Genomic DNA, 25,942 nt, shown 5'->3' on the forward strand with positions numbered 1-25,942 from the left:
CTACATATATCTTACCTGAACCTTTGGGCTGCTAGAAGTTGCTGCAAATAGACTGTGCCTTGCTTGTACTACTATTTCTGTGGTTTTGCCACGACTTGAGCCTAAAGTTGAGGACCGATTGCAGAGGACGTATCTAGTAGGAACTGCCAAGCTATTACTGATTGATCTAGTAAAACTCTTTGAAATGTGAGCTGCCTTGAAGCCTCTCTCCACTTGTTTAAAACAAGCTATACAAAAGAAGTCCTTTGCATTGGAAAGGCGATAATAACGAGGTATTACACTTTCCAGAATGTGGCAATGGACTCTGATAAATGGACCAACGGTAGATTACGTCATAGAGGCTTGAGAGCTTGCATGGTGGGTGGGGCTCACACAACAAGCTGATACCACACACAGCTAGCTAGAGATATATAGACTAGTTATATCATAGATAATAGAGCACAGAAATATGGTTATATAAAGTACCCCCTGCAGCATGTACTATGTCTTGAAGCAAAAGGATATGGAAGGCTGCATGCACATTTTAATTTTTAATGCATGTCTGGTTCTACCGGGTTGCCCTACAGTTTGCCAGTTTCTTTATCCGTTTCATTGCAAACTTCTGTTCACAGGATCTACAGCAAACAGTGTTGCATGTTACACTTGCTTGATTGCATTTGCTCCAGGCATCATTAAAACCTGCTGGTTGGTCCATTAAGGGGCCTATTAAAATTAGGTGCATGGACCAACTGCCTGGACGACTGGTAAAAGAATTCACCCAGCTTGCATAAAGTGTTCTAGGTGGGCAGCTCATTTCAAAGCTTGCAGGGGTTCGTTGGCATCAGGAAAACCTGCTTGTTGGTCCATAGGAGGCTGTTTCTGGAAACTAGGTGGACCAACGACCTGGACGGCAAGTAAGAAAATAGTCACGCAGCTTGAATAATGTGTTCCAGGCTGGTGTCACAGCTCATTTTTCAAAGTTTAGTGTCTCCATTGGCATCAATTAAAAGAAAACTTGCTTGTTGGTCCATAAGGTTTCCTTTTTCTGGAAATTAGGTGGACCAACGGCCTGGACGACAAGTAAGAAAATAGTTCACGCAGCTTGAATGCATTATTTAATGTGTTCCATGTTGGTATCAGATTGGTGTCAGCTTGTTTCAAAGCTTAGTATCTCCGTTGGCATCAAAACCTGCTTGTTGGTCCATAAGGTTTCCTATTTCTGGAAACTAGGTGGACCAACGACCTGAACGACAAGTGAGAAAATAGTTCACGCAGCTTGAATGCATAATTTAATGTGTTTGAGCTCATTTCAAAGCTTGGTGTCTCCTTTGGCATCATTAAACTGGAAAACCTGCTCGTTGGTCCATAAGGTTACCTGTTTATGGAAACTGGATGGACCAACGTCCTTGGACGACAAGCAAGAAATAGTTCACGCAGCTTGATTTCATGTATACTCATTTCAATGTTTGGTGGCTCCTTTATAGCATTGAAAACCTGCTTGTTGATCTATTAAAGTTTCCAGTTTCTAAAAATTGGGTAGACCAACAGACAACAGGGGTAAGAAAAGAGTTTTTATGCAGCTTGCATTTATTGTGTTGGTTTCAACTTTCCAAGTTTGGTGGCTACATTGGCATCAATTAAACGAGATAACTGCATGGGGCCCCATCGTATAAGTATATCATAAAAATTATTCCTGGAAATTCGATGGACCAATCCATGCAGGTAAGAAAATAATTATGTTTCTCCAGTTGTTGACTACTATTACATACAGTGCATGCTGCCTCAGTGTGGGACCTGACATCCTGTGGTTAGACATCATTCAACAGCTCCATCTTTTGAATATGTGTGTGTGGGTGTTGTTGCATAAACTTTGCTATTTGATGTGGTTGATTTAAACCTGGCTGCGGTGCTGATTATGACATCTAATGAACTCTGATCTTTCTGTTAATTCTATAGATCTAGACTTAGGCTGTATAATGACTGATTCTAATGAAGAGCAGGCTGCCACAGGCAATGAACAAGATGACTTTGAATTCTCGGTGAGCAACAGTGATACTGAGCCTCAGTCTAGATCTATATATATAAAAAAATAGTGATACCATGCACAAGTGAATTATGCACCGATCCATGTCAGTCCCCACTGCCCTCCCCCTGTAGGACATAGTGGGGTTTTGGTAACCCTGAGGTGCGTGATATAGGGTGAGAATTTGAGTTCCTTAGTATACAAACTTACAACAGCAATATCCATGGAGAAAAGTGTATAGCACATGCACGCGTGTATAGTCAAATCCCGAGGTTATGAAGTGGGGGTATATGGGAGGGAAAGAGGCGATTTGATTTCACCCAGGCTCCCAGGATATTGATCATGCAAATCCACACTAAACCCCGACATACGTACACGGGGCGTACTGGGGCTGAAATTGATACTTCTCCTATCTATATAATTATATTGCTATTTTTGGGTGAACAATAAAATTAATATAATTATCCCGGACCTCTATAACATCCATCAATCATATCGTCATCATTATAGAAGGCCTATGATCCTGAATCGGTTTTCTTAATCTAGCAACATTGACCATGACGATATTTGCCGTGCATGGGTATATTATATATACCCATGTATATCTATATATATATATATATAATTATTGTATCCAATGACATGTATATGAGTAATCAGTATAATTGGTTGGGTATCACTGCATGGGTGATTCCTATTCATTCATGCAACATCTGCAACACTGATGTAGTGAGTCGCTATAATAATGTATAGCTATATCATTGTGCATGTGCTATGTACAAATGCACTCGTGGCAATAAAACACGTCATCAATTATAGAAGGCCTATATGATCCAGTTATAAGCCACTCATGGAAACAGATTCGAGAGGCTAACGAAGATAAATATTCATTTTGCTCAAACAAGTTAAAGAAGAAGAGGAAACACTACCCTATAGTAAGAGAATTAAAGCATAATTAGTATAAATCTATATGGGTATGAATGCGGGGTATTCGATATTGATGTACAAGCCTGATTGCTATTGCGAAATGCATGCGCATGCTCTTTCTTTGCGTTTATTTCGATTGCGAATTATGCATTCGCAGTTTGCAATAGAAAGAACTATCCTCCAATATACGGTACCATCCACAACCTATCGCTAAGTGATCACGAAGAAGTAAATTAATCCCAAGTGTGTATTATATCGTTCAATTTGTAGGTCAGATCAAGAAAATGCACCGAGTTGTTCAGGGAAAGGGAATCGTGTCAACTCAATTCAGGAGTGACCAAGAGGGCCATAATGAGCCTTTTGATGATATGACACTAAGTCAAGCCGGATACAAAGTACAGGTAATCGTACAAACTCAAACATTAAATCTCTACAATCATGCCATTGCAGGATAATGTTTCAAAGTCAGAAACAAAGCCGTCTGGAATTCCAGTGCCATTGCTGTCTGCATATCTCATCAGTGTACATGAACAGCGTGCTCTCAACTCATTGGACAACTCTCTCCGGTCGTTTGTTATACAGGGAATCAATAGAATCGATTCCTCTTTGAATGTAAGTATATTATCTTTTTCGTGCGTATAATTGCATGCATATAATATAATTATAGAGAGATGAAGTATAATTATATTCATGTAGGTTGGTCTGTTGATCTATTAACTTCACTGAGCATGGAGTTTCTTTTCGTCTCACGCTGTGGGTTGCACTTCAGTGATGGTATACAGTGGGTATACTGGTGCAGTTGTGATAGTGCACGTGGCCACTTACTAAATAGCTGCTCCACTTCGGTTGATTCCACATATGATGCATTCACAAGCATTGTTGGCTCTGAATGTATCCACATCGAACCAACTAGACTGATTATCCAAGAGACTGACAATATTCACAACATTACATCAGCTCAAGAATTATCAGGTACATGTCTTCTAAAAGTGCATGCACAGCTAATATTTATGAATTATCCTCATACCCATTCAGATCATTCGTATACTTTGAATATCGAACCTCACAAGGAGGACACCTCCTACAGTATAAATGTTGGCACAGAGGTAAGTTGGACACTATTGTGCATGCATGTACGTCTCCAATCACAACTATATAATTATAATGATTTACAGGTTGTATGCTCTATTGGGCAGGCGGTATGTACAAGAGCTGATATAGTGGCCATGGTGTTGTACAAGTTCGTATTGATGATAAACAATTAAGGGGTCTGTACTGTTGTACATGCAAGTACAATAAACAGCACAGTTCACATGTGGACATTGTCGAGAAAGCATTGAATAGCTCGGATGAGGATAAACATGACTGCCTCAATAAAATTGCAAAAGATCTGTCTAGTGTGCAGCAGAATAGACAAGTGCATGTGCATCAGTATCGGTCCCTTAATTTCATCAAGCAGTATATATACCGTTCAATTTATCAAGTGAATTGTCTCAACAACTGGCATGTACTGTAGCTGATCGCTTCAACATTGTAAACAACACTTCTATTTTGGGCTCAGTTGACACATATTGTAAAGTGTGCAGTACGCTTACACGAGATGAAGAAGACAAGCAGGAATCTGTACGGAGCAAAATTATACTGCTCAATACAGTTATCAATGCGAATGGTAGGTGGCTTTAGAAGTATAAATCCATAACAATTATTATATTGACCAAACAGTGCATGTTAGGTATTGCTCAGGATGTAAGAAACGTAAAGAATTTGATGGCCAACTAGTAGGATTAGTGACTATGGGCAAGTTCCTGGTATCCTATGAAGTTATGCGAGGTTTTATGCATCAATTCCTTTTGGGAAGGTAATTAATGTTGCATGTGTGTGCACTTTGACTATTAACGATACATTTCCTCTTCAGAACAACTATATATACCCAGTATTGTGTGTTGGTTAAAAACCATGAAGATGCAGGATTCGGCAATCAGTTTAATAAGTATATGTTTACATACAATCACTATCGGTTGTCGTGGTATGCCTTTCTTGACCTGTTAGACATTGATTATCAAGTAGGATTTCAGTGCACTGCGTGTGGAGATTGTCCACCCATTGTTGTCATGGATGCTACTTGTTTAGCATTCATGCAGAAAAGACCTTATGCCCTGGAAGTCCCAACTCAACGGTTCTGGAGTTCATAAAACCTCATCCCCTATCAGCTGTACTGGAAGATAAGTGCAAATTTTCCCATGTCATCAACCACTGTATATAATGATTATATATATAATGATAGTCCTCCCTGAGCTAAGACAAAATAAATACCTTGCCAAGCATGCATGCACAGATTTATTCAAAACTTGAATCCATTTGTAGAAGGTGCCTCTCATCATAGTAATCATATATACAGTGTGGCGAAAGCTGTTTTACTTATTCAGCAATTATTGTTGTGATAAGTTTAGGATCATGCGGACAGCTGAAAAGTTACTGTATTTATTTTCTTTCAACACTAGTTTCCATGATGGGATATACATCAACAACAAGACAACACGCACGCAGCTGAAGATGTTTACTACAAAGAAGTGTATAAGCCAGCATGAATTCACTTCTCTTCTAGAATTACTACATTTGCACGCACCAAGTTTGGTCAAACTTATCACCACAATAGCTAAAGAAGTCAACGAGGCTGATACAGCTGTCTCCTGTTGCAAGCACTGGATTAATTTACTGCAAGCTCTCAGTTCAGCATCACCTGTGTGTGCTTTGGTACCACCTACAGAAGAAGTGCACAAAATGCTAAAGGAAATGGAGTCTTCTGGCTCCTTGAAGTCAAATGCAAAAAAGATGGCCTTTCTACAAAAGGAAGCTCCAGTACTGTTCACTTTAATTGAATGTCTTCCTTCTTACCCCACTGAAGCATTGCAGCCTATACTAAAAAGGCTTGTGGAATTATCATTAGCCCCATTTACGCAAGACTTCACAGAGTCTAGTACTGGTGACCACACTGACATTAATGATGATGATATGATATCGTACTTTCCAAAGCTTCCTTCACTAAGAAAACGAAAGATTTATAAGGCTGACAGTTTTAAATCCTCTGTATGTACAAAAAAAAGCTCAATTAAGACATCCATCACTGCTACCGGGGTATTTACTCTGTATTGTCAGCATGGTAATGCTGCATGCATGATAATTATAATTATTACGCCTCATACCGTATTACTAGAATATTTTGCAGGTGAAAAACCTTTGCGAATGAGCCAAATCAGCAGAAAATTTGACCCTTTGCGATCTAACTATTGTGTTCTGGCAAGTATTTACTAGTAATAATTTAGGTTTTGCGGATTTTATTGATCAACCCTCGCAAAATTCGCAAATGTTTGATGCTCGCAAAACATTCTAGTAATAATTATGGTACATTAATTTGCATCAATATTGTATAGGAATTTGCTATGGATTCCAACTGATGGAAGTTCAGGAATTCCCCAACATTCCTTTTACTATCTTATATGAACGATTCTCATCAGGTATAAATGCTATATATATCGGGATGATTATTTTTAAACTCTTCCGGCATGCAATTGCATAATATAATTATATGCCCTTGTATCTGCAGCACCTGAAGTCATCATATACAACAATAGTTGCAACCTGCACCAATACTGCTTGAATAGAGAGCCCCCCTTTTTCAGGCACAGTCGGTTTCTAGGTCTAGTAGATCGTTTCCATTGGCCAAATCATTCAGGTATAATTATAATAATTGTATGTTAAGTATAATTATATGATTTTAATTACCATGCACTTATATATCATACAGGATGCAGTGTTGCTTACAAAATGAGCACCTATAGACAATAATGATGCCTTGAACAGCCAGATGGTAGAGCAAAGCAATTCATGCTTGAAGAGAATCAAATCGTCACTGTCGTATATGAATAAAAGAAATTTCCTCACACATTGTGGATTTTATTTATGGTATCACAATCAGAAAAAACTATAAGTATAATGTACTCACATGCATGATGGTCTTGTCATGCACTTTTTGTTTTTACAACCATGAATTTAAAATTGTGGCGTCACTTGTTCTGACTTATCATGCATGCGTTACAATAAGGGGTGACTGAAGAAATTACACAGTGTATCTGTTAAGAAGACAGCAAAATCGAAGCCTTAACCGCTATTTTTACTTAACATTAATTGTATAGCTTGTAGTATAGCTCAGAATGTTTATTTTTTATTGTATATAATTATGTGCAATAATAATTATAGTTACTAGTTTCCCTCATATAGTTTCTCATCTGTTATTCCCCCATGCATATAATATGATTGTTTTGTGGCATCATCATCAGTCTATTGCATAGTAGACAATGTCGGTATAGTTTATATACCAGCATGCATTGAAGCATGCTCATATACACATTATACAAGTACATAGCAATCAACGTTTGTGAATGCATGAACACAATCATGAGTGCGTGTCAGTGTGGTGTACTCACCTGCAGATCTGTATTAGCAACCCTTTTACTCCTTCTGACGCCGTGAGATGTCTTTTGGCTGCAGTATATAGGTACACATGAGGGAGTAGCCAAAATCATTTTTTTTACCTTTGTTGAGTGGAGTAGCATGATAACAGGATCAATCCACGTAATTCAGCAGTGTTTACAGACTTTTGCAGGTGCTTTGATGCAGGTAGTCCAGAAAACTGATCAATTGTGTTAGTGTAAATACTCACGAATGCTTTTACATATACCATCACGTACCTTGACCATTGTCATAATAATTATTATGTATCACATGAATGCCACATTCAACTCCATCCTGAGCGGCCACCTAATACAATAAACATTCGTGAAATAAAATCCATCACGAAACAAGGAGTGCGTGGAGTATCCAAGAAGACAAAAAAAATTGCATTTGGGGCAACTAAGCAAGTCAATGATTTAACTTTTATGATTACCCCATACATGTGCACTCTATAAATTATATACCTTCACACACTGTATATCCATCTTTGCAGGTGATCGAATGCACATGCTTAAGAATTGATTAATGTCTTGTGCATGCATGTTGCCTGCTCAGTACGTAAAAGGTGAGAGAATTGGCGACTGGGAGTCAAGAACATAGACACTACAGAAAAGGAAAATTGTACTCACATTAGTAATAACCTTTTTGACAGACCAACAAAACATGTAATCCTATCACACAATATAATGCATCCATGAGGAGCTCACATGCATGTATGGGCACTGGTCGAATTAGACTCCAGAAACTCAATCACATGCATAATAACGTACGTTTTCTTTGGGAGATTGACAGCAACAAGAATCCAGTGCCAGCCTCTATAATAATTATGATGTATACGTGGGAACAATGAAATTCTCATAAACACAATATGAAAGTGAATTCAGTGTGACAACTTATACCTTACTCTACACGGAAACAGAATCCTTAAATGTCATTGTAGATTTCAGCATACAGAGTCGCAGTGAGGCTTTCATTCAGTCTGATGTATAATAGAGTCTGTAGATGCAGCTGTATGATGAGTTTTTACGACAGTAGTCTGACAAATTGTGTAAACAAAATAATAATTATAGACTTGAATTAGTCGATATCATTGTGATCATCACAGCTGTAAAAGTGTACATACCAGACTGTCGTGTGTTACTTATTACCTTACCTGTCGTATAGGCTGTTGTCTATCCAATTTCCGGCTGGATATGATATTCTGATAGACCATGCAGGGAACAGGTTTTTGAGTCCAACAAAGCCACCATGCATGCAGCATTTGAAATGAGCTGATACCCACCTATAAAAGAATGAATGCAAGCTAAGCTGCATGAACTATTTTCTTACCTGTCAGTGTCGTCCAGGCCGTTGGTCCACCCAGTTTCCAAAATAGAAAAGGTTATGGGCCAACGTCCAGGTTTATTAGTATAACTGCATGATGCCAACGGAGAGCCACCAAGCTCTGACAACCAACTATGCAGGAACACATTAAAAGAATGCTCAAGCTGCGTGAACTATTTTCTTACTTGTCGTCCAGGCCGTTGGTCCACCTAGTTTCCTTAATTGATGCAAACAAGAGACACTAAGCTTTGAAATGAGCTGACACCAACCTGGAACACATTGCATTCAAGCTGCGTGAACTATTTCTTACTTGTCGTCCAGGCCGTTGGTCCACCTAGTTTCCAGAAGCAGGAAATCTTATGGACCAACGAGCAGGTTTTCTAGTTTAAAGATGCCAACGGAGACACCATGCAAGCTTTGAAGCTCACACCAACCTGGAACACATTAAAAGAAAGTGCGTGAACTATTTTCTTACTTGTCGTTCAGGCCATTAATTGTCCACCCAGTTTCCAGAAACATGAAACCTTATATGGACCAACGAGCAGGTTTTCCAGTTTAATGATGCCAACGGAGACACCATGCAAGCTTGCTCACACCAAACTGGAGAACACATTAAAAAGAATAAATTCTAAGTGTGCGAACTATTCGTCCAGGCCGTTGGTCTATCCAGTTTCCAGAAACAGGAAACCTCATAGACCAACAAGCAGGATTTCCAGTTTATAATGATGCAACGGAGACACCAAGCTTTGAAATGAGCTCATAATCACACCAAACTGGAGAACACATTAAAAGAATACATTCAAAGTGCGCGAACTATTTTTTTACTTGTCGTCCAGGCCGTTGGTCTATCCAGTTTCCAGAAACAGGAAACCTCATAGACCAACAAGCAGGATTTCCAGTTTATAATGATGCCAACGGAGACACCAAGCTTTGAAATGAGCTCATAATCAAACTGGGGAACTTGTCGTCCAGGCCGTTAGTTTCCAGAAACGGCCTCCTGTATGGACTAACGAGCAGGTTTTCCTGATGCCAACGAAGACATCAAGCTTTTAAATGAGCTCGGATACGGCTATAAAAAAGAATGCATGCAAAGTACAATGTAAGTAAACTATTTTCTTGCTTGTTATCCAGCCCGTTGGTCCACCCACTGAAATAGGAACTTTAATGGACCAACGAATGCATTTTCAGGTTTACCTGATACCAACGGAGCCATACCGAGAATGTTTAAACACTTGTACTTTGTGTAGGGAGTGAAAGGACGACACCAAGGAGACCTGGACCAGCTGTTCCATACCTTTCTTAAATTGTTGCTTCAATTATAGATATATAGTAGAGGAATCGACAGACATGTTTCGAGAGACTACTCCCTTACTTCTTCTACTATCTATGCTTCAATCAACAGTAGATCTAGTCTACATGCTGCAGTCAGGGGCGGATCCAGGGGTGATTTTGAGGGGCTGAAGCCCCCCCCCTTTTGAAAAAACTACCGCTAGTCTGAGGTTACAACAATTTTGCCACCAACCTTGTTACTTATGCATCTGCATGCATGTAGACTCACTGACTTAATTAAGAGATGCTAGACAATAGCCAAGTCTAGCTACTAAGAGTATAAAGGATGTAGGCTAGCTAGCTGGACATGCATACTATACTAGCTAGTTAGCTAGAACTAATAAAGTGCATAAGGTCAACTATTGCTGTTGCTGAGTCAGCTCCTTGTGCAATGTTTTGTAGCCTCGATCATATCCCAGGCCTCTTTTCCTAGGCCTTGTGAAGGAGGCTATTGTGCATGCTGTTGAGCTGCAACATATGGAGCAGATCTCAGACTTTTTCAGCTAGTTGCAAGGAAGCAGCCTTATCTCCTCTCACTCTCAGTGCAGTCTGGGTAGGCATTGTGGTTCTTTCATGTACCAAGAGTGCATGAATGTAGATGTAACATCTACAGTATACATCCTTTTGTTGATTAGAACGAGTTTTTTGTATTAACTTTTTCATATTCAGTATTCACTTATTAATATGACAGTTCAAAGGTAAAAGTGTGTAAAAAGCAAAAAATTTCTCCCATACCCACCCTCGTACGGGGCTTCACCCCTTTCTACTAGCCCCCCCCTTTTATTTTTCCTGGATCCGCCCCTGGCAGTGGATACTTGAGCGTCTAGCACTGTACTGTGTTGTACGTGTGCATACTGCATGGGGCTTGTGTGTGTGAGCCCCACCCACCCTGCAGGCTCTCAGCCTCCTCATGACGTAATCTACCGTTGGTCCATTCATCAGAGTCCATTGCCACAATCTGGAAAGTGTAATAACTCTAATAACAGGAAGGTTTCCATATGCTGACTCAACGAATATTGTTGCTGACTCAGCACTCTATATGCAATTTTAAATCAGCTAGCTAGCTAGACATGTACGTAGTTCTAGTGAGGCAGAGCTCATGTCAATGATTCTTCCAGAGACTAGACTCATGCATATACACTACTGTGGACTAGACTCATCTACTTGTAAGAAGGTAAAAGGTATATAAAAAGGAGGAACCTCAGTCTGATTATTACACTTTATCAATACCTGCTTCTATACAACTACAGGTAGTACTGTACTGTATGTAGGTGGCTGTTGATTATGTCAAGAATTGCCAGCATGAACTCGTGAGCATCTTCTTGGTTTATACCTGTTTGGAGCGTGGCATGACTATAGCCGAATGTCTTTTTCTATCGCTATATAGGGCTGGACAGAAGGGTTATGGCTGCCAGTGATGCATCTCAATAAAAAAGTAAGCAGCTTTTTTTTATTCTAATAACAATTATCACTTTTCAGCTGAGAGTTTCCAGAGGAAGAAACGTGGGATACATGCAGCCTCACTATACATGATAACTTTTCACTTCACTTCACTTCCCTGAACATAATTTCTGTTACAAGTTTACATCGAATGTGCATTAATAGTCTCTGTACCATGACTTTGGTATATGTGGTATATAATCAATGAAACTTGGAAGCAAAGCATGTGTTTCAAATGTTTATGCATGCCTCCTCCAACATGCAAGATGATCAACACTGAAACCATAATTATGAACCACTAACTCAGCCATGATGTATTTAATAGGATTGGCTTACATACAATAGCACTAGGGGCACTCCAGAGGGCCAGGGAGCACTCTTGTGCTCCTGATAGCACAAGAAAATATATAGAGGGCGATCATAAAAAAAATTCTTAATAATTCAATAAATTTATATTAGTACAACCAGTAGGTTAGTACAACCAGTAGGTTAGTACAACCAGTAGGTTGTACATAGGATTGACAGTGCAGTTGTGTGTGTTTTCAATTATTGCACAAATTTTGACTCGTGTTTAGACTGCTCTATTTCTGCAGGGAAGGGCCACAGCAAGAAACTGAGTTGACAGATAGCTTAGTTAGCCTTTTATCTGTCTAAATGTGTGAAATTATAGTCAATGAATATTCTCATGCATTACTATTGATATTTGAAAAATTCCACTATTTTCATATTTCACCGCGTTTCGTCTGACTGACTAAGTAAGTAAGTAAGTTAGTAAGTAAGTAAGTAAGTAAGTAACTTTCTTGGAAAGCATTTCCTCCTTGTACAGACATGTTCAGAAGATTCTAGATACAGCCTCTAGTCGACTAGAACCCGGACCATGGGCGTTTTTCTCAGAATTTCCTCCGCTTCCAAGAGGCAGATGACCTCTCAGGCTCCACTTTTCTTACCTACGCAATTCCGCCATCTTTAAATGACTGCCACAGCAACGCACATGGCAACTTATGAGATGGGCGTGGCTGGTTAACCGGCTGTGACATCGATCGGTACACAAACAGTCCCTAGTCCTTTTCTCCATTCTCAACTCAGGTATGCTACTGGCTAGATCTACCATAGGCCTCCAATGCTTTTGCACTTTGAAGTATACACTCCAGTATTTAACATGCATAGATAAATGAACACTGTAATAAGAATTATGTGTTCATATATTCCAGTCTGGATGGCCATGTCTTCTCTTCTCTTCTTGAACTTCTCTTGCTTCTTGACATTCCTCTTAGGCATTTCACATTTCATTATTGAAGAGTATAAAAATACTGCTGTACTGAAAAAGAAAGGGAATCAAAACTAAAAAACATTTGCAATGTGAACGTTGCTAGGATTGCCAGGAAAAGAAAAGCGCGAAAAAGCGAAGAAACAAGAAATTCGGCGAGTGCATAACTCCAATCCGTTACAATGCCATGAACATGTACAGCCGAGTGGCCTACTGTTGATAATGATTTTAGAATCAAAATACAAGTTGGGTAAAAATGAACGGCGAATAACTGAATTCACAATCATCCACCCACACATCCAACACTTGCATGTTTGCTCAACACTGTAAGGGAAAACATCTTGCAAAAAATTCACTATAATTATATGATAAAAATTACTGAAGGATTGGCCAGGAAAAGCACAAAACGAACAAAAAATTGAAACAGTACATGTGAATGAAGTTGTAACGGATTGGAGTTATGCACTCGCCGAATTTCTTGTTTCTTCGCTTTTTCGCGCTTTTCTTTTCCTGGCAATCCTAGCAACGTTCACATTGCAAATGTTTTTTAGTTTTGATTGTACATAGGATTGACAGTGCAGTTGTGTGTGTTTTCAATTATTGCACAAATTTTGACTCGTGTTTAGACTGCTCTATTTCTGCAGGGAAGGGCCACAGCAAGAAACTGAGTTGACAGATAGCTTAGTTAGCCTTTTATCTGTCTAAATGTGTGAAATTATAGTCAATGAATATTCTCATGCATTACTATTGATATTTGAGAAATTGCACTATTTTCATATTTCACAGCGTTTTGTCTGACTGACTGAGTAAGTAAGTTAGTAAGTAAGTAAGTAACATTCTTGGAAAGCATTTCCTCCTTGTACAGACATGTTCAGAAGATTCTAGATACAGCCTCTAGTCCACTAGAACCCGGACCATGGGCATTTTTCTCAGAATTGCGTTCGCTTCCAAGAGGCAGATGACCTCTCAGGCTCCAATTTTCTTACCTACTCAATTCCTCCATCTTTAAATGACTGCCACAGCAACGCACATGGCAACTTATGAGGTGGGCGTGGCTGTGACATCGATAAGCACAAAACCTTCTTTCTTCAGCTCAGCTCTCCATTCTCTCACTTCAGGTATGCTATTTATGCTAGACACATGCACTGACTGGATCTACCATAGGCCTCCATGCTTTTGCACTTGGAAGTACATCTACAGTATAAACATGGCTGCCATCATAGATAAATGACTGAATAAAAATACTGAATAATGTTTATTCCAGTCCTGTCTTCTCTTCTTGAACTTCTCTTGCTTCTTGATGTTCCTCTTAGGTATATCACTTTGAAAAGAAGGCCGGTGAAGGAGCCTCAATTCCCTGAGTGAAGTGTGGCCTGGGATCGAGACTATTGAGGAGTATAATAATACTTCTGTCCAACGACCACTTATATATTTAATATCTTCAACAAGATTACGATGACAAATTAATCAACGTCACATTTATCTTATCATTAATGTACTACTGTAATGAAAAAAGAAAGGGAATCAAAACTAAAAAACATTTGCAATGTGAACGTTGCTAGGATTGCCAGGAAAAGAAAAGCGCGAAAAAGCGAAGAAACAAGAAATTCGGCGAGTGCATAACTCCAATCCGTTACAACGTCATGAACATGTACAGCCGAGTGGCCCACTGTTGATAATGATTTTAGAATCAATATACAGGTTGGGTAAAAATGAACCGAGAACTAAGAATTCACAATAATCCACCTACACATCCAACACTTGCATGTTTGCTCAACACTGTAAGGGAAAACATCACAAACACATTATATAGCTTGCTTATAACAATAAAAATTACTGAAGGATTGGCCAGGAAAAGCACAAAAAAATATTGCTTGAAACAGTACATGTGAATGAAGTTGTAACGGATTGGAGTTATGCACTCGCCGAATTTCTTATTTCTTCGCTTTTTCGCGCTTTCTTTTCCTGGCAATCCTAGCAACGTTCACATTGCAAATGTTTTTTAGTTTTGATTAGTACAACCAGTAGGTTGTACATAGGATTGACAGTGCAGAGTGTGTGTTTTCAATTATTGCACAAAATTTGACTCGTGTTTAGACTGCTCTATTTCTGCAGGGAAGGGCCACAGCAAGAAACTGAGTTGACAGATAGCTTAGTTAGCCTTTTATCTGTCTAAATGTGTGAAATTATAGTCAATGAATATTCTCATGCATTACTATTGATATTTGAAAAATTGCACTATTTTCATATTTCACCGTGTTTCGTCTGACCAGAGATACAAAAGAAAGGGGATTGGAAACGAAATTTTTACGAAATTTTTGCGTGAAGCATTCCGTGTTATAGGGCGTGGCTAAAACTACAAAGGATTATATTTATAGTCAGCATGCTCATTACCAGTCTTGACTGCTCTACAATGTGCTGTACATAGAAACAGTGAAATTGATCATTTTTAATGTTGATTTTTCTAAAAAGTAAAGAGAATTTAGCTCTAAAAAGTCGACTAAGCCATGCAGCCACTATTACTAGACAAATAAATGCTATGCAAGAAGAAATAGCCTTTACTATGAAGTCGTAGGAGGGACAGGCCCGTGGCATGTCTAAAAGTATACTAAAGCAGTTTGAAGGACTATACTGCAAACGTTTATGAACAGTACAGCTTATTTATAGCATGAAGCCATTCTATGTAGCACTTAGATACATAATAACCAAGTCAAGCAATGTCCTTTGCTGTTTTGACTTCACAGGAGGGACAGAGAAAAGTTGACATAGAGTAATTCAAGCTAAACTCAAAAAAATTGGAAACAGAGTAAAGACAACGGACTTAGAGCTTGTCAGTGGTATAAGCTTACTTCTCTCAAGTATCTCCCAGGCCCTGAGTGATCTCTAGTGGATAGGAGAGCTAGAAACCAGGGACACAAAACTTTTCCATGTAATTATTTGCGAGCGCAATAATTACACGGAGTGCTTCACCGGATGTCAGTCCTTTTACATAGGGCGTGGGCGGTCGTTTCCAATCCCCTTTCTTTTGTATCTCTGGTCTGACTGACTAAGTAAGTAAGTAAGTAAGTTAGTAAGTAACTTTCTTGGAAAGCATTTCCTCCTTGTACAGACATGTTCAGAAGATTCTAGATACAGCCTCTAGTCGACTAGAACCCGGACCATGGGCATTTTTCTCAGAATTGCGTCCGCTTCCAAGAGGCAGATGACCTCTCAGGCTCCACTTTTCTTACCTACGCAATTCCGCCATCTTTAAATGACTCCCACAGCAACGCACACGGCAACTTATGAGATGGGCGTGGCTGGTTAACCTGCATTGTGACATCGATTGGTACACAAACAGTCCCTAGTCCTTTTCTCCAACTTCTCTCCATTCTCAACTCTCAGATATGCTACTGGCTAGATCTACCATAGGCCTCCAATGCTTTTGCACTTTGAAGTATACACTCTAGTATTTAACATGCATAGATAAATGAATGTGTTCATAATTATATTCCAGTCTGCATGGCCTGTCTTCTCTTCTCTTCTTGAACTTCTCTTGCTTCTTGACATTTCTCTTAGGCATTTCACATTTCATTATTGAAGAGTATAAAAATACTGCTGTACTGAAAAAGAAAGGGAATCAAACTAAAAAAACATTTGCAATGTGAACGTTGCTAGGATTGCCAGGAAAAGAAAAGCGCGAAAAAGCGAAGAAACAAGAAATTCGGCGAGTGCATAACTCCAATCCGTTACAACGCCATGAACATGTACAGCCGAGTGGCCTACTGTTGATAATGATTTTAGAATCAAAATACAAGTTGGGTAAAAATGAACCGCGAATAACTGAATTCACAATCATCCACCCACACATCCAACACTTGCATGTTTGCTCAACACTGTAAGGGGAAAACATCACAAACATTATATAGCTTGCAAAAAATTCACTATAATTTAAAAATTACTGAAGGATTGGCCAGGAAAAGCACAAAACGAACAAAAAATTGAAACAGTACATGTGAATGAAGTTGTAACGGATTGGAGTTATGCACTCGCCGAATTTCTTGTTTCTTCGCTTTTTCGCGCTTTTCTTTTCCTGGCAATCCTAGCAACGTTCACATTGCAAATGTTTTTTTAGTTTGATTGTACATAGGATTGACAGTGCAGTTGTGTGTGTTTTCAATTATTGCACAAATTTTGACTCGTGTTTAGACTGCTCTATTTCTGCAGGGAAGGGCCACAGCAAGAAACTGAGTTGACAGATAGCTTAGTTAGCCTTTTATCTGTCTAAATGTGTGAAATTATAGTCAATGAATATTCTCATGCATTACTAATTGATATTTGAAAAATTGCACTATTTTCATATTTCCAGAGATACAAAAGAAAGGGGATTGGAAACGACCGCCCACGCCCTATGTAAAAGGACTGACATCCGGTGAAGCACTCCGTGTAATTATTGCGCTCGCAAATAATTACATGGAGGACTGCGCTACGGTTTTGTATCCCTGGTTTCTAGCTCTCCTATCCACTAGAGATCACTCAGGGCCTGGGAGATACTTGAGAGAAGTAAGCTTATACCACTGACAAGCTCTAAGTCCGTTGTCTTTACTCTGTTTCCAATTTTTTTGAGTTTAGCTTGAATTACTCTATGTCAACTTTTCTCTGTCCCTCCTATGAAGTCAAAACAGCAAAGGACATTGCTTGACTTGGTTATTATGTATCTAAGTGCTACATAGAATGGCTTCATGCTATAAATAAGCTGTACTGTTCATAAACGTTTGCAGTATAGTCCTTCAAACTGCTTTAGTATACTTTTAGACACACCACGGGCCTGTCCCTCCTACGACTTCATAGTAAAGGCTATTTCTTCTTGCATAGCATTTATTTGTCTAGTAATAGTGGCTGCGTGGCTTAGTCGACTTTTTAGAGCTAAATTCTCTTTACTTTTTAGAAAAATCAATATTAAAAATGATCAATTTCACTGTTTCTATGTACAGCACATTGTAGAGCAGTCAAGACAGGTAATGAGCATGCTGACTATAAATATAATCCTTTGTAGTTTTAGCCACGCCCTATAACGTGGAATGCTTCACGCAAAAATTTCGTTTCCAATCCCCTTTCTTTTGTATCTCTGATATTTCACTGAGTTTTGTCTGACTGACTAAGTAAGTTAGTAAGTAAGTAACATTCTTGGAAAGCATTTCCTCCTTGTACAGACATGTTCAGAAGATTCTAGATGCAGCCTCTAGTCGACTAGAATCCGGACCATGGGCGTTTTTCTCAGAATTGCGTCCGCTTCCAAGAGGCAGATGACCTCTCAGGCTCCACTTCTCTTACCTACGCAATTCCGCCATCTTTAATTGACTGCCACAGCAACGCACATGGCAACTTAGGAGATGGGCGTGGCTGGTTAACCGGCTGTGACATCGATCGGTACATGTATACACAAACAGTCCCTAGTCCTTTTCTCCAACTTCTCTCCATTCTCAACTCAGGTATGCTACTGGCTAGATCTACCATAGGCCTCCATGCTTTTGCACTTTGAAGTATACACTCTAGTATTTAACATGCATAGATAAATGAACACTGTAATAAGAATTATTGGTTCAGTCTGCATGGCCTGTCTTCTCTTCTCTTCTTGAACTTCTCTTGCTTCTTGACATTCCTCTTAGGCATTTCACATTTCATTATTGAAGAGTATAAAAATACTGCTGTACTGAAAAAGAAAGGGAATCAAACTAAAAAAACATTTGCAATGTGAACGTTGCTAGGATTGCCAGGAAAAGAAAAGCGCGAAAAAGCGAAGAAACAAGAAATTCGGCGAGTGCATAACTCCAATCCGTTACAACGCCATGAACATGTACAGTCGAGTGGCCTACTGTTGATAATGATTTTAGAATCAAAATACAAGTTGGGTAAAAATGAACCCCGAATAACTAAATTCACAATCATCCACCCACACATCCAACACTTGCATGTTTGCTCAACACTGTAAGGGAAAACATCACAAACATTATATAGCTTGCAAAAAATTCACTATAATTATATGATAAAAATTTACTGAAGGATTGGCCAGGAAAAGCACAAAACGAAAAAAAAAATGAAACAGTACATGTGAATGAAGTTGTAACGGATTGGAGTTATGCACTCGCCGAATTTCTTGTTTCTTCGCGCTTTTCTTTTCCTGGCAATCCTAGCAACGTTCACATTGCAAATGTTTTTTTAGTTTGATGTACAGTATAGTTGAGAGTCCTCTGTGCTCAGTGCTCAAATCAGGATGGATCTACACATGCAAGAAGGAGAGAAGCTATAGCAACTACTCAGAGTCACTAGAAAGATCTAGACTGAGCTTAAACCAGGCATGTTTTGTTTCAAGGTTCTCAACAATGGCATGGATTCAGTTCTCAGAGAAAAAGATGCAAATCAAATCTTATTTGCAGTACTGCCACTTGAATATGGAATGCTGGTTTCAGGTATAGATTTAGTACTATTAGGAGACATCCTTGAAGCTAATTATCTACAACTCAGCTCTTGCTTCTGTACAACTACCCATGGAACTTCTCTCTCTTTGTGATCTTCTGGGATAGTCTTAGGGCATAAATAAGCCATTATTGTCAGTTGCATTTAGCTAGAAACTGTAGCAAGTTGGGCAACAAGAGGCTGCTTTGCATAACTATCTTTCCTTCTTTTTGCCTCCAGTTGACCGCAGCGGTTAACACGCCGAGAAATCTTCGGCGTGTCGACACAACTTGTACATAGGAAGTTCACCAGACCCATGTTATCGACCTAGCGTTCAAATAGAAAACATCCGGGGCTGGCTGTGCGAGACTACCTGAAACCATATCGATGCTGAACCAAGAAAAGGTTCTCTGAATGCCAGACTCTCTCCCCCGGGAGGAGTCTGGCAAACAGAGTCACTTTTCTTGGTTTTCAGACAGTCAAAAGTGGGCGTAGCGGAAATGGGCGTGGTGACGATGCTAAAACTGGCTGGCTATTATCTCTTATCTCTACTCCTATACAGATTTAGTGAGATTTGAAAGATTCTCTGTACTTGAAATAACATTTTTAGTTGATGTATACAGGAATTTAAGATAGCCATTGCCTACTGGCATAGTTTTAAAAATGACAAAGGTCAAGTACTATCAACCTCCTCTGTGAAGTGGAATCATGTGACAGTTTAATTGCATTCTTGCGAATCTGATTGGAGATGTCAAATTTTGACATATGAACCAAGAAAAAGTGACTCTAAATGCCAGATCCTCTCCCTGGCACATGTCAGATCACGTGCAAGGGAGTGGTCTGGGGCCAGACACTACGAAGCTCCTAGATCCTCATGCCTTGCCTAGCCTCAAGACATCAAATCTCACAAGAAAGAGAAAGGTTGCAATCCACCTGTAGGAAGAAAGAGATTTATTACATTGTTCTTGTTATTTTCCAATTGTTCGAAGTTATTGTCAAAAACAGACAGAAAAACTTGAATATTAATTAAATAGAGTGCAGTTCTTGAATAATAGGGAAGGAAAGTGAGAATGAATAATAGGTAAAATTGATTGAATAATTAGCTCAGGCCTAACTATCACCCATGCAATAGACTCACGAGCCGTCACTTTTGCACGAGTGTATAGAGACTTGTGTTCCATAGTCAGCATATCACTTTATAAGTGCATGCATGGTTGTGGTTTTAGAGACGTCATGCAGCATACATACTGAACGTGATGTTAGACTACCACAACTTGGTTAAAGTACGCGAGCTCCGTCCAACTACACTAAACTAGACCCACTGAAGTGCAAACCCTCGGCGTCAATTTGAGGTCTACCGCCTTTGTTAAAGCTGTGTGTACATCTGGGCCAACGTGCATGCAGGTTAGAGTTTTGCTCGCTTTCCTTCGACCACGAAGCTTTAACATCAAAATCTGCCAAATTTAAAACTACTACCTTGGTGTGTTGAGGCTATGTTATAAATTACAGTACGTGCCATCGCATCCAGGTGAGTATATATATAGACTCACAGACAGACAGACTATAAGGTCACTCCGAGTGACACTCTGGTTTCTGGTCCTGAAGTTTTTCTAATTGCATGCGGGCGAGCGGCTTTTCTCATTATGTCATTATCAATTTCACCTTATGAATCTCATTATTTTGCAAATGAATATCATTATCACACTATTTTGTACCACATGGACCATTCTGCGCATGCATAGTAGAAATAGAAATCCAATATAATGAGATAGAAATCCAAGAATAAAATCTAATGCGGGCGGTGGACCAGAAACCAGAGTATCACTTGGAGTGGCCTAATATACTATCCCGTGGCGCACCTCGGGTTAATAATCCTCCTAGTGCTACGCCAGTACGTATACTATAGCTAAACTATATATGGGTGCATGCACGGTAAGCATCACATGCATGCATTCAAACATAATAATATCAATATCTTGTGGTAACCGCATGCGGTCTAGTCACTTGAGTGGTTGTACACATTCTTCACATGCAGAGTTCGATTATAAAGTCCTATACTTTTGCTGTGTAAGTATGATGGCTCGTGGTAGACACCAGGCTGTATTTATTTCCCTTTAGAGATAAATCGGCCTGGGATTGAGGTGAAGTACACTGCAGCAGCCAATGAGACCTATAAACTCTTGCAGATACGCCTCTTTTCTGTGCATGCATGCAACCCGAGATCCTGACAGAATAGTTCATAATAATTATAATTCTTTCATAATGATACCATGTAATTCAAGTTGTTCATTGTCATTCAAATACATACCAACATTTATTTTGTAAACATTATACTAATGAATGACCTCTTCTAAAATATGTACTGCTTACAAGATCTATTACTGTAATAATTTTATACAAAGCAAACTAATTATGTTTATACTGTCCTTATAATCGATTATCTATATTATTGTGCATGATGATGATTGCTCTTCTGCTTCTCTGGCTTTTCTTTCTCTGGCTTTAATTTCTCTTTCTCTGGCTTTAATTTCTCTTTCTCTTTCTCTGGCTTTAATTTCTCTTTCTCTGGCTTTAATTTCCTTGTTTTTTTTTTTGTAGTTGTCCTGAGTGATGCATTCCCCAATATTTGGGAAAGCTGGGTCAATCCTGTTCGTTTTGTAATACTCAAGCATTTTCTCTAAACTATCGAATGGGTTGCCTTCTTCAATTTTGACTTTCTCACTAGAAAGCTCTATCTTGTAATGCCTAAACTTTTTGGTTTCTAAGTCTTTATCGTTCCAGCACACAGACAGTACGTAACATTTCCAAAAACCACTGTGGCGTGTGAGATAGCAGAGATCGCCAAAAACCATGAGCCTTTTTATTGCCTCGTCCCCACTGATTTCGTTGTGATAACTTTTGTTTTCAGTGATCGTTTTTTCGGGCCCCACGGCTACAGCCAGTTGTTGAGAGAACTGCATGCAAGATTGAAAAAATTATGAACCTATACGTGGTACCAAAATCGACATTTGTTACAGCTGGACACCTGCTGTATATATAGCAGGTATATATTTCGAGGGTATAAACTTTCGCGGAATAGCAGCCTTTCTGCAGCATGCATGATGCGATATTAAATTCGTGGGTATAAATGTTCGCAGTACGTGCTTGATCAGCAAAAACCGGGAACATTTTATGCCCTCGAAATATACGCGGTATATAAGTGCTAAAAAAGCGAAACAAGAAAGCGGGACATAATTATAGGCCAATTTACAGATCACGATATTCATGACATACAATCTTACAAGTATTATTTTTCTGAACCGTGTTTACATCTGATTGCATGATTGCATGAATGTAATCATCTAAGCTGTTCATGACGTTGTGACGGATTAAGGTTACGGTATAGTGATTGCTCATAAATATTCATGGATTGCTTTTTGGATGAAAGAAGTCTACAGTATATATTTGTATGAATTATCAATCCGACATGATTCAAGATGATATCAAAACCGCTAGTGTAACTCTATTTTAGTCGTCATTTTATGTGAGCAATAAGTACATGGAGCTCAGGTGTGTAGATGTAGACAAATACCTTCCAGAGGGAGACACAAAGAGATACAGCTTGTAAAACTTCATACGGAAGAGCTAAAGCTAGAACTAGACGGAAGTACCTACAAACTCGCTCGATTTCTCTACAAACCGACATCTATATAACTACAGTTGGACATGCGTCATTAGTAGACGTCTATATAGCTACAACTACAGAGGAAGTTGGACACGCGTCATTAGTAGCCGTCAATCACATGAATACGCTTAAAGTTTATCCTTTTTGATCCAGCTGAGTCAGCATTTTATCCATTCTGACTCGTTTATCTCTCTTGTATTATATCTCCTGTTGGTTTATGAGTCGTAGTAGTTTAACACTATGATTGCTATACTTGCTATGTAAAGACAGAAGTTAAAAAACAAAGGCAAGTGCAGCAAAAACTCGAAGTTTCTAAATTTCTGGCTCATTGCTTCTAGTATGACTATATGCTACCAAGGGTGTATGTATACAGAGAAGAGGGCATGCAACTCGCCCTATTCTCAAAATCATCTGACTTCGTATTGAGCTATTTTCACCTTAACAATGCTCCCAGCACTTGGTTGTCCTGGACCTGGCTGGACTAGGACTAGTCATGACACTTCTCTAAAATAATACTGCACTGTTAATGTTAGCTAGCTAGCTAGCAAAGGCAGCTCTGATGTACACGCCCATAATTATAACTCCGTAAATAACACCGCCCACTTGTTCACGTCCGTATACTGGATTCTATTTTTAGCCTCTGATACAAAGTCGGATGAGTACGTACGGTACATAGTGAGTTGCATGCCCTCTTCTCTGTATACGCCCTTGATGCTACTCAGTTTCTAGCTTTCACTAGGTATTTTTTAGCATAATTTACTACTAGTATGGAGCACTAAAATCGTTTGCTTTTCTTTTGGCTTGGTTGGATATAATACAGTCTGCCCTAAGACCCCAAATGTTGTAAGACAGGAAGTGCTACAAGTTGCCTCATGAATATATTAATGAGAAACGTTTTTCTTTGTTTTTGATATAAGTAAAGGTTTTTAGAGCTATCTAAGTTGAAATATGTAATAAGAAGACAGTTTAACATACGATAAACACTTTAAAATATGAATTTGGGTCAAACTGGCATTAAGTTGTGTAAAATGATTGCGGAAAGTTCGAGTTTTTGAGCAAGCTGTTCACCATCAACGTAGCAAGCTAAAAATTGGTTGATCAAATAAAAAGGATCTAAATAACAACATATTCAAGGTAAATGCCATACAAATGAATGGTGTTTGCAAAGCAGTTACACAAACTTTGACATAAATACACAACTTGGCAATAGCATAAAACACTTCCCTTCTAGCTTGCTGCAAAGCATGCGCATGCATCAGATGTACTAGTTGATACTTTAGGCAGTCACTGGTTCCTTTCACATCTGGAGATATGCAGCCATAAGTTACACCAACCACAGAGACTATTCAGAATGAGCTATCTTTGAATTTTTGCGCAAGCTGTTCATACTATCTCAATCCAGTCCAAACTTGCTGAGTCAATACATTCCATATTGAACTAATTTGTCTCCTAGTAACAAGTTCTAGTTCAGTAAATGGTCTGTGTTATGAGCTTTGGAAAGTCAGAAAAAATCACCCTTCACTACAATCTGGCAGAGTTGAAGGGTGTCATCATTATGAATCTCATTATAATTATAATTATGAATTTCATTAAAACAATGTTTTTGTGATGTCATCATTAAAATACTTGTGGTATGTATTTCCTGTCTTGTCTTGCAAATACTGAAAAGTTGGGGGTCTTATAGCCTCCTTCACCGGCCTTTGAAAGAAGGCCTGCTATCGACTGCTTGCGCATGCGCCAAATTATTGGATTTTTCCCCCCGTAAATATTCCTATAGTACTGGATACATCAGAGAAAATATCCTAAAAGTCATACACAGAGCTATATAGCTAGCTAGCTAGAGACAGAGCTGTGTAGGTTTGTTGTACTGCTATTTTCTTCTGATAGAATCAGTAGCAGTAGTATATATAGTAGACTTTCACCAAAGTTAGTGTTAAATGGGCGTGGCCTGTCCATATAGGCTCTTATCAGCCGTCACCCCTTTCAGACGATCGTCATCCACACTGTTGCAGGCTGTGAGTCTTTTGTTAACATAGCAGGCTAAGGGTAGCTATCAGAGAATGCTATCCGATGGGCTAGAAACCTTCAATCGAACTTTCTATCTACTTCCTTCAATCCACTTCCTTTCGTTGTGATGTCATAGTTTTACTGAGCATAAAAACGATGTTATCCAAAGCCCCCAGATACCGGGGGGGATATTAGCGCATGCGCAAGCAGTCGATACCAGGCTAGTGGGAAGTGCGGCCTGGAATCGAGGCTAGGGGTCTTAGGGCAGACTGATAGCTACTGTTCTCGGCAATTTTCCGTATAATCGTTTCATTCTTACAAATAATAGAATTGATCTTCATACACATATATACAGCAGACTTCTTTTGTCCTGCAAGGAGAGAAAAAGTTTGCACTGCATTCCTACGTTTCGGTAAGCCACGCCTACGTTAAAATTTCGTGGAGGTAAGCTTGCCCACAAAAATAACGAATATTTTACCCCACGAAAATTACCCGCTATACGGGTATACAAAAAACCAGCTCTGAGCGATTATCACTAACTAAAGTCTTTTGCGTTGAGTTCGGCCAAGCCTCGGTCCCATCCCCTCTCACTAGAGGGCCTGGTAATCATTGTTGTTTGCGAGTGGGTGGATTCAATAGTAAATTTGTTAGTAAAACTCTTTGTAATTTATCAATTAACCTATTGTACTAAGGGGTCTATGGTCACTCAGGTGGTTGATTAAACTATTAGTGTCAAAAGAGAGAAATCGATATCACAACTCTAGGCTCATACAGGAGCACTGATCTTACTGAGATGGCATCAAACAAGCGTCTGGAAGCAAGTAGACTTGCCAGAGCCGGTCGGTACTGACAGAAAAACGTCCACCACTCCTCATGTGGTTGATTAAACTATTAGTGTCAAGAGAGAGAAATCGCTATCACAACTCTAGGCTCATACAGGAGCACTGATCTTACTGAGATGGCATCAAACAAGCGTCTGGAAGCAAATAGACTTGCCAGAGCCAGTCGGTACTGACAGAAAAACGTCCACCACTCT

General features: G+C 39.2%; 2 protein-coding genes and 1 long non-coding RNA gene across 28 annotated transcripts in view; 1 reads left to right on the forward strand and 2 right to left on the reverse strand.

Moving 5' to 3' along the window:
- Positions 1-10,449, reverse strand: part of LOC135334470 (uncharacterized) — a 48,283-nt gene extending 37,834 nt beyond the window's left edge. For 3 of the 21 annotated variants that reach the window (XR_010394298.1, XR_010394297.1, XR_010394296.1), the window contains exons 1-10: positions 8,950-10,449; positions 8,771-8,896; positions 8,595-8,642; positions 8,341-8,449; positions 8,212-8,256; positions 7,906-8,044; positions 7,678-7,747; positions 7,522-7,619; positions 7,414-7,471; positions 16-6,839 (exon numbers count right to left, since the gene is read on the reverse strand). Coding sequence is in view for 14 of the 21 variants with exons in the window: in XM_064529657.1 (XP_064385727.1) it covers positions 7,414-7,471; positions 7,522-7,619; positions 7,678-7,692 (171 nt within the window). In the remaining 7 variants the exon portion in view is untranslated. Of the gene's footprint in view, positions 1-15; positions 6,840-7,413; positions 7,472-7,521; positions 7,620-7,677; positions 7,748-7,905; positions 8,045-8,211; positions 8,257-8,340; positions 8,450-8,594; positions 8,724-8,770; positions 8,897-8,949 lie in introns of all 21 variants that reach the window. The other 18 variants (XM_064529657.1, XR_010394299.1, XR_010394301.1 and 15 more) reach the window with 18 other exon arrangements.
- Positions 10,450-11,053: 604 nt separating this feature from the next.
- LOC135335560 (uncharacterized) lies at positions 11,054-11,712 on the forward strand. The gene is made up of 3 exons (XR_010394533.1): positions 11,054-11,440; positions 11,481-11,528; positions 11,573-11,712. It is a non-coding gene; the product is annotated as an uncharacterized LOC135335560 (long non-coding RNA).
- A 6,604-nt stretch (positions 11,713-18,316) lies between these two features.
- LOC135335269 (uncharacterized) overlaps positions 18,317-25,942 on the reverse strand; it is a 37,835-nt gene continuing 30,209 nt past the window's right edge. For 4 of the 6 annotated variants that reach the window (XM_064530709.1, XM_064530708.1, XM_064530707.1 and 1 more), the window contains one exon: positions 21,488-22,189. In XM_064530709.1, coding sequence (XP_064386779.1) covers positions 21,677-22,189 — 513 coding nt within the window. In that variant the 3' untranslated portion in view covers positions 21,488-21,676. The other 2 variants (XM_064530710.1, XM_064530711.1) reach the window with 2 other exon arrangements.

This window comes from Halichondria panicea, chromosome 4, assembly GCF_963675165.1.
Source record: "Halichondria panicea chromosome 4, odHalPani1.1, whole genome shotgun sequence".
Lineage (NCBI taxonomy): Eukaryota > Metazoa > Porifera > Demospongiae > Suberitida > Halichondriidae > Halichondria > Halichondria panicea.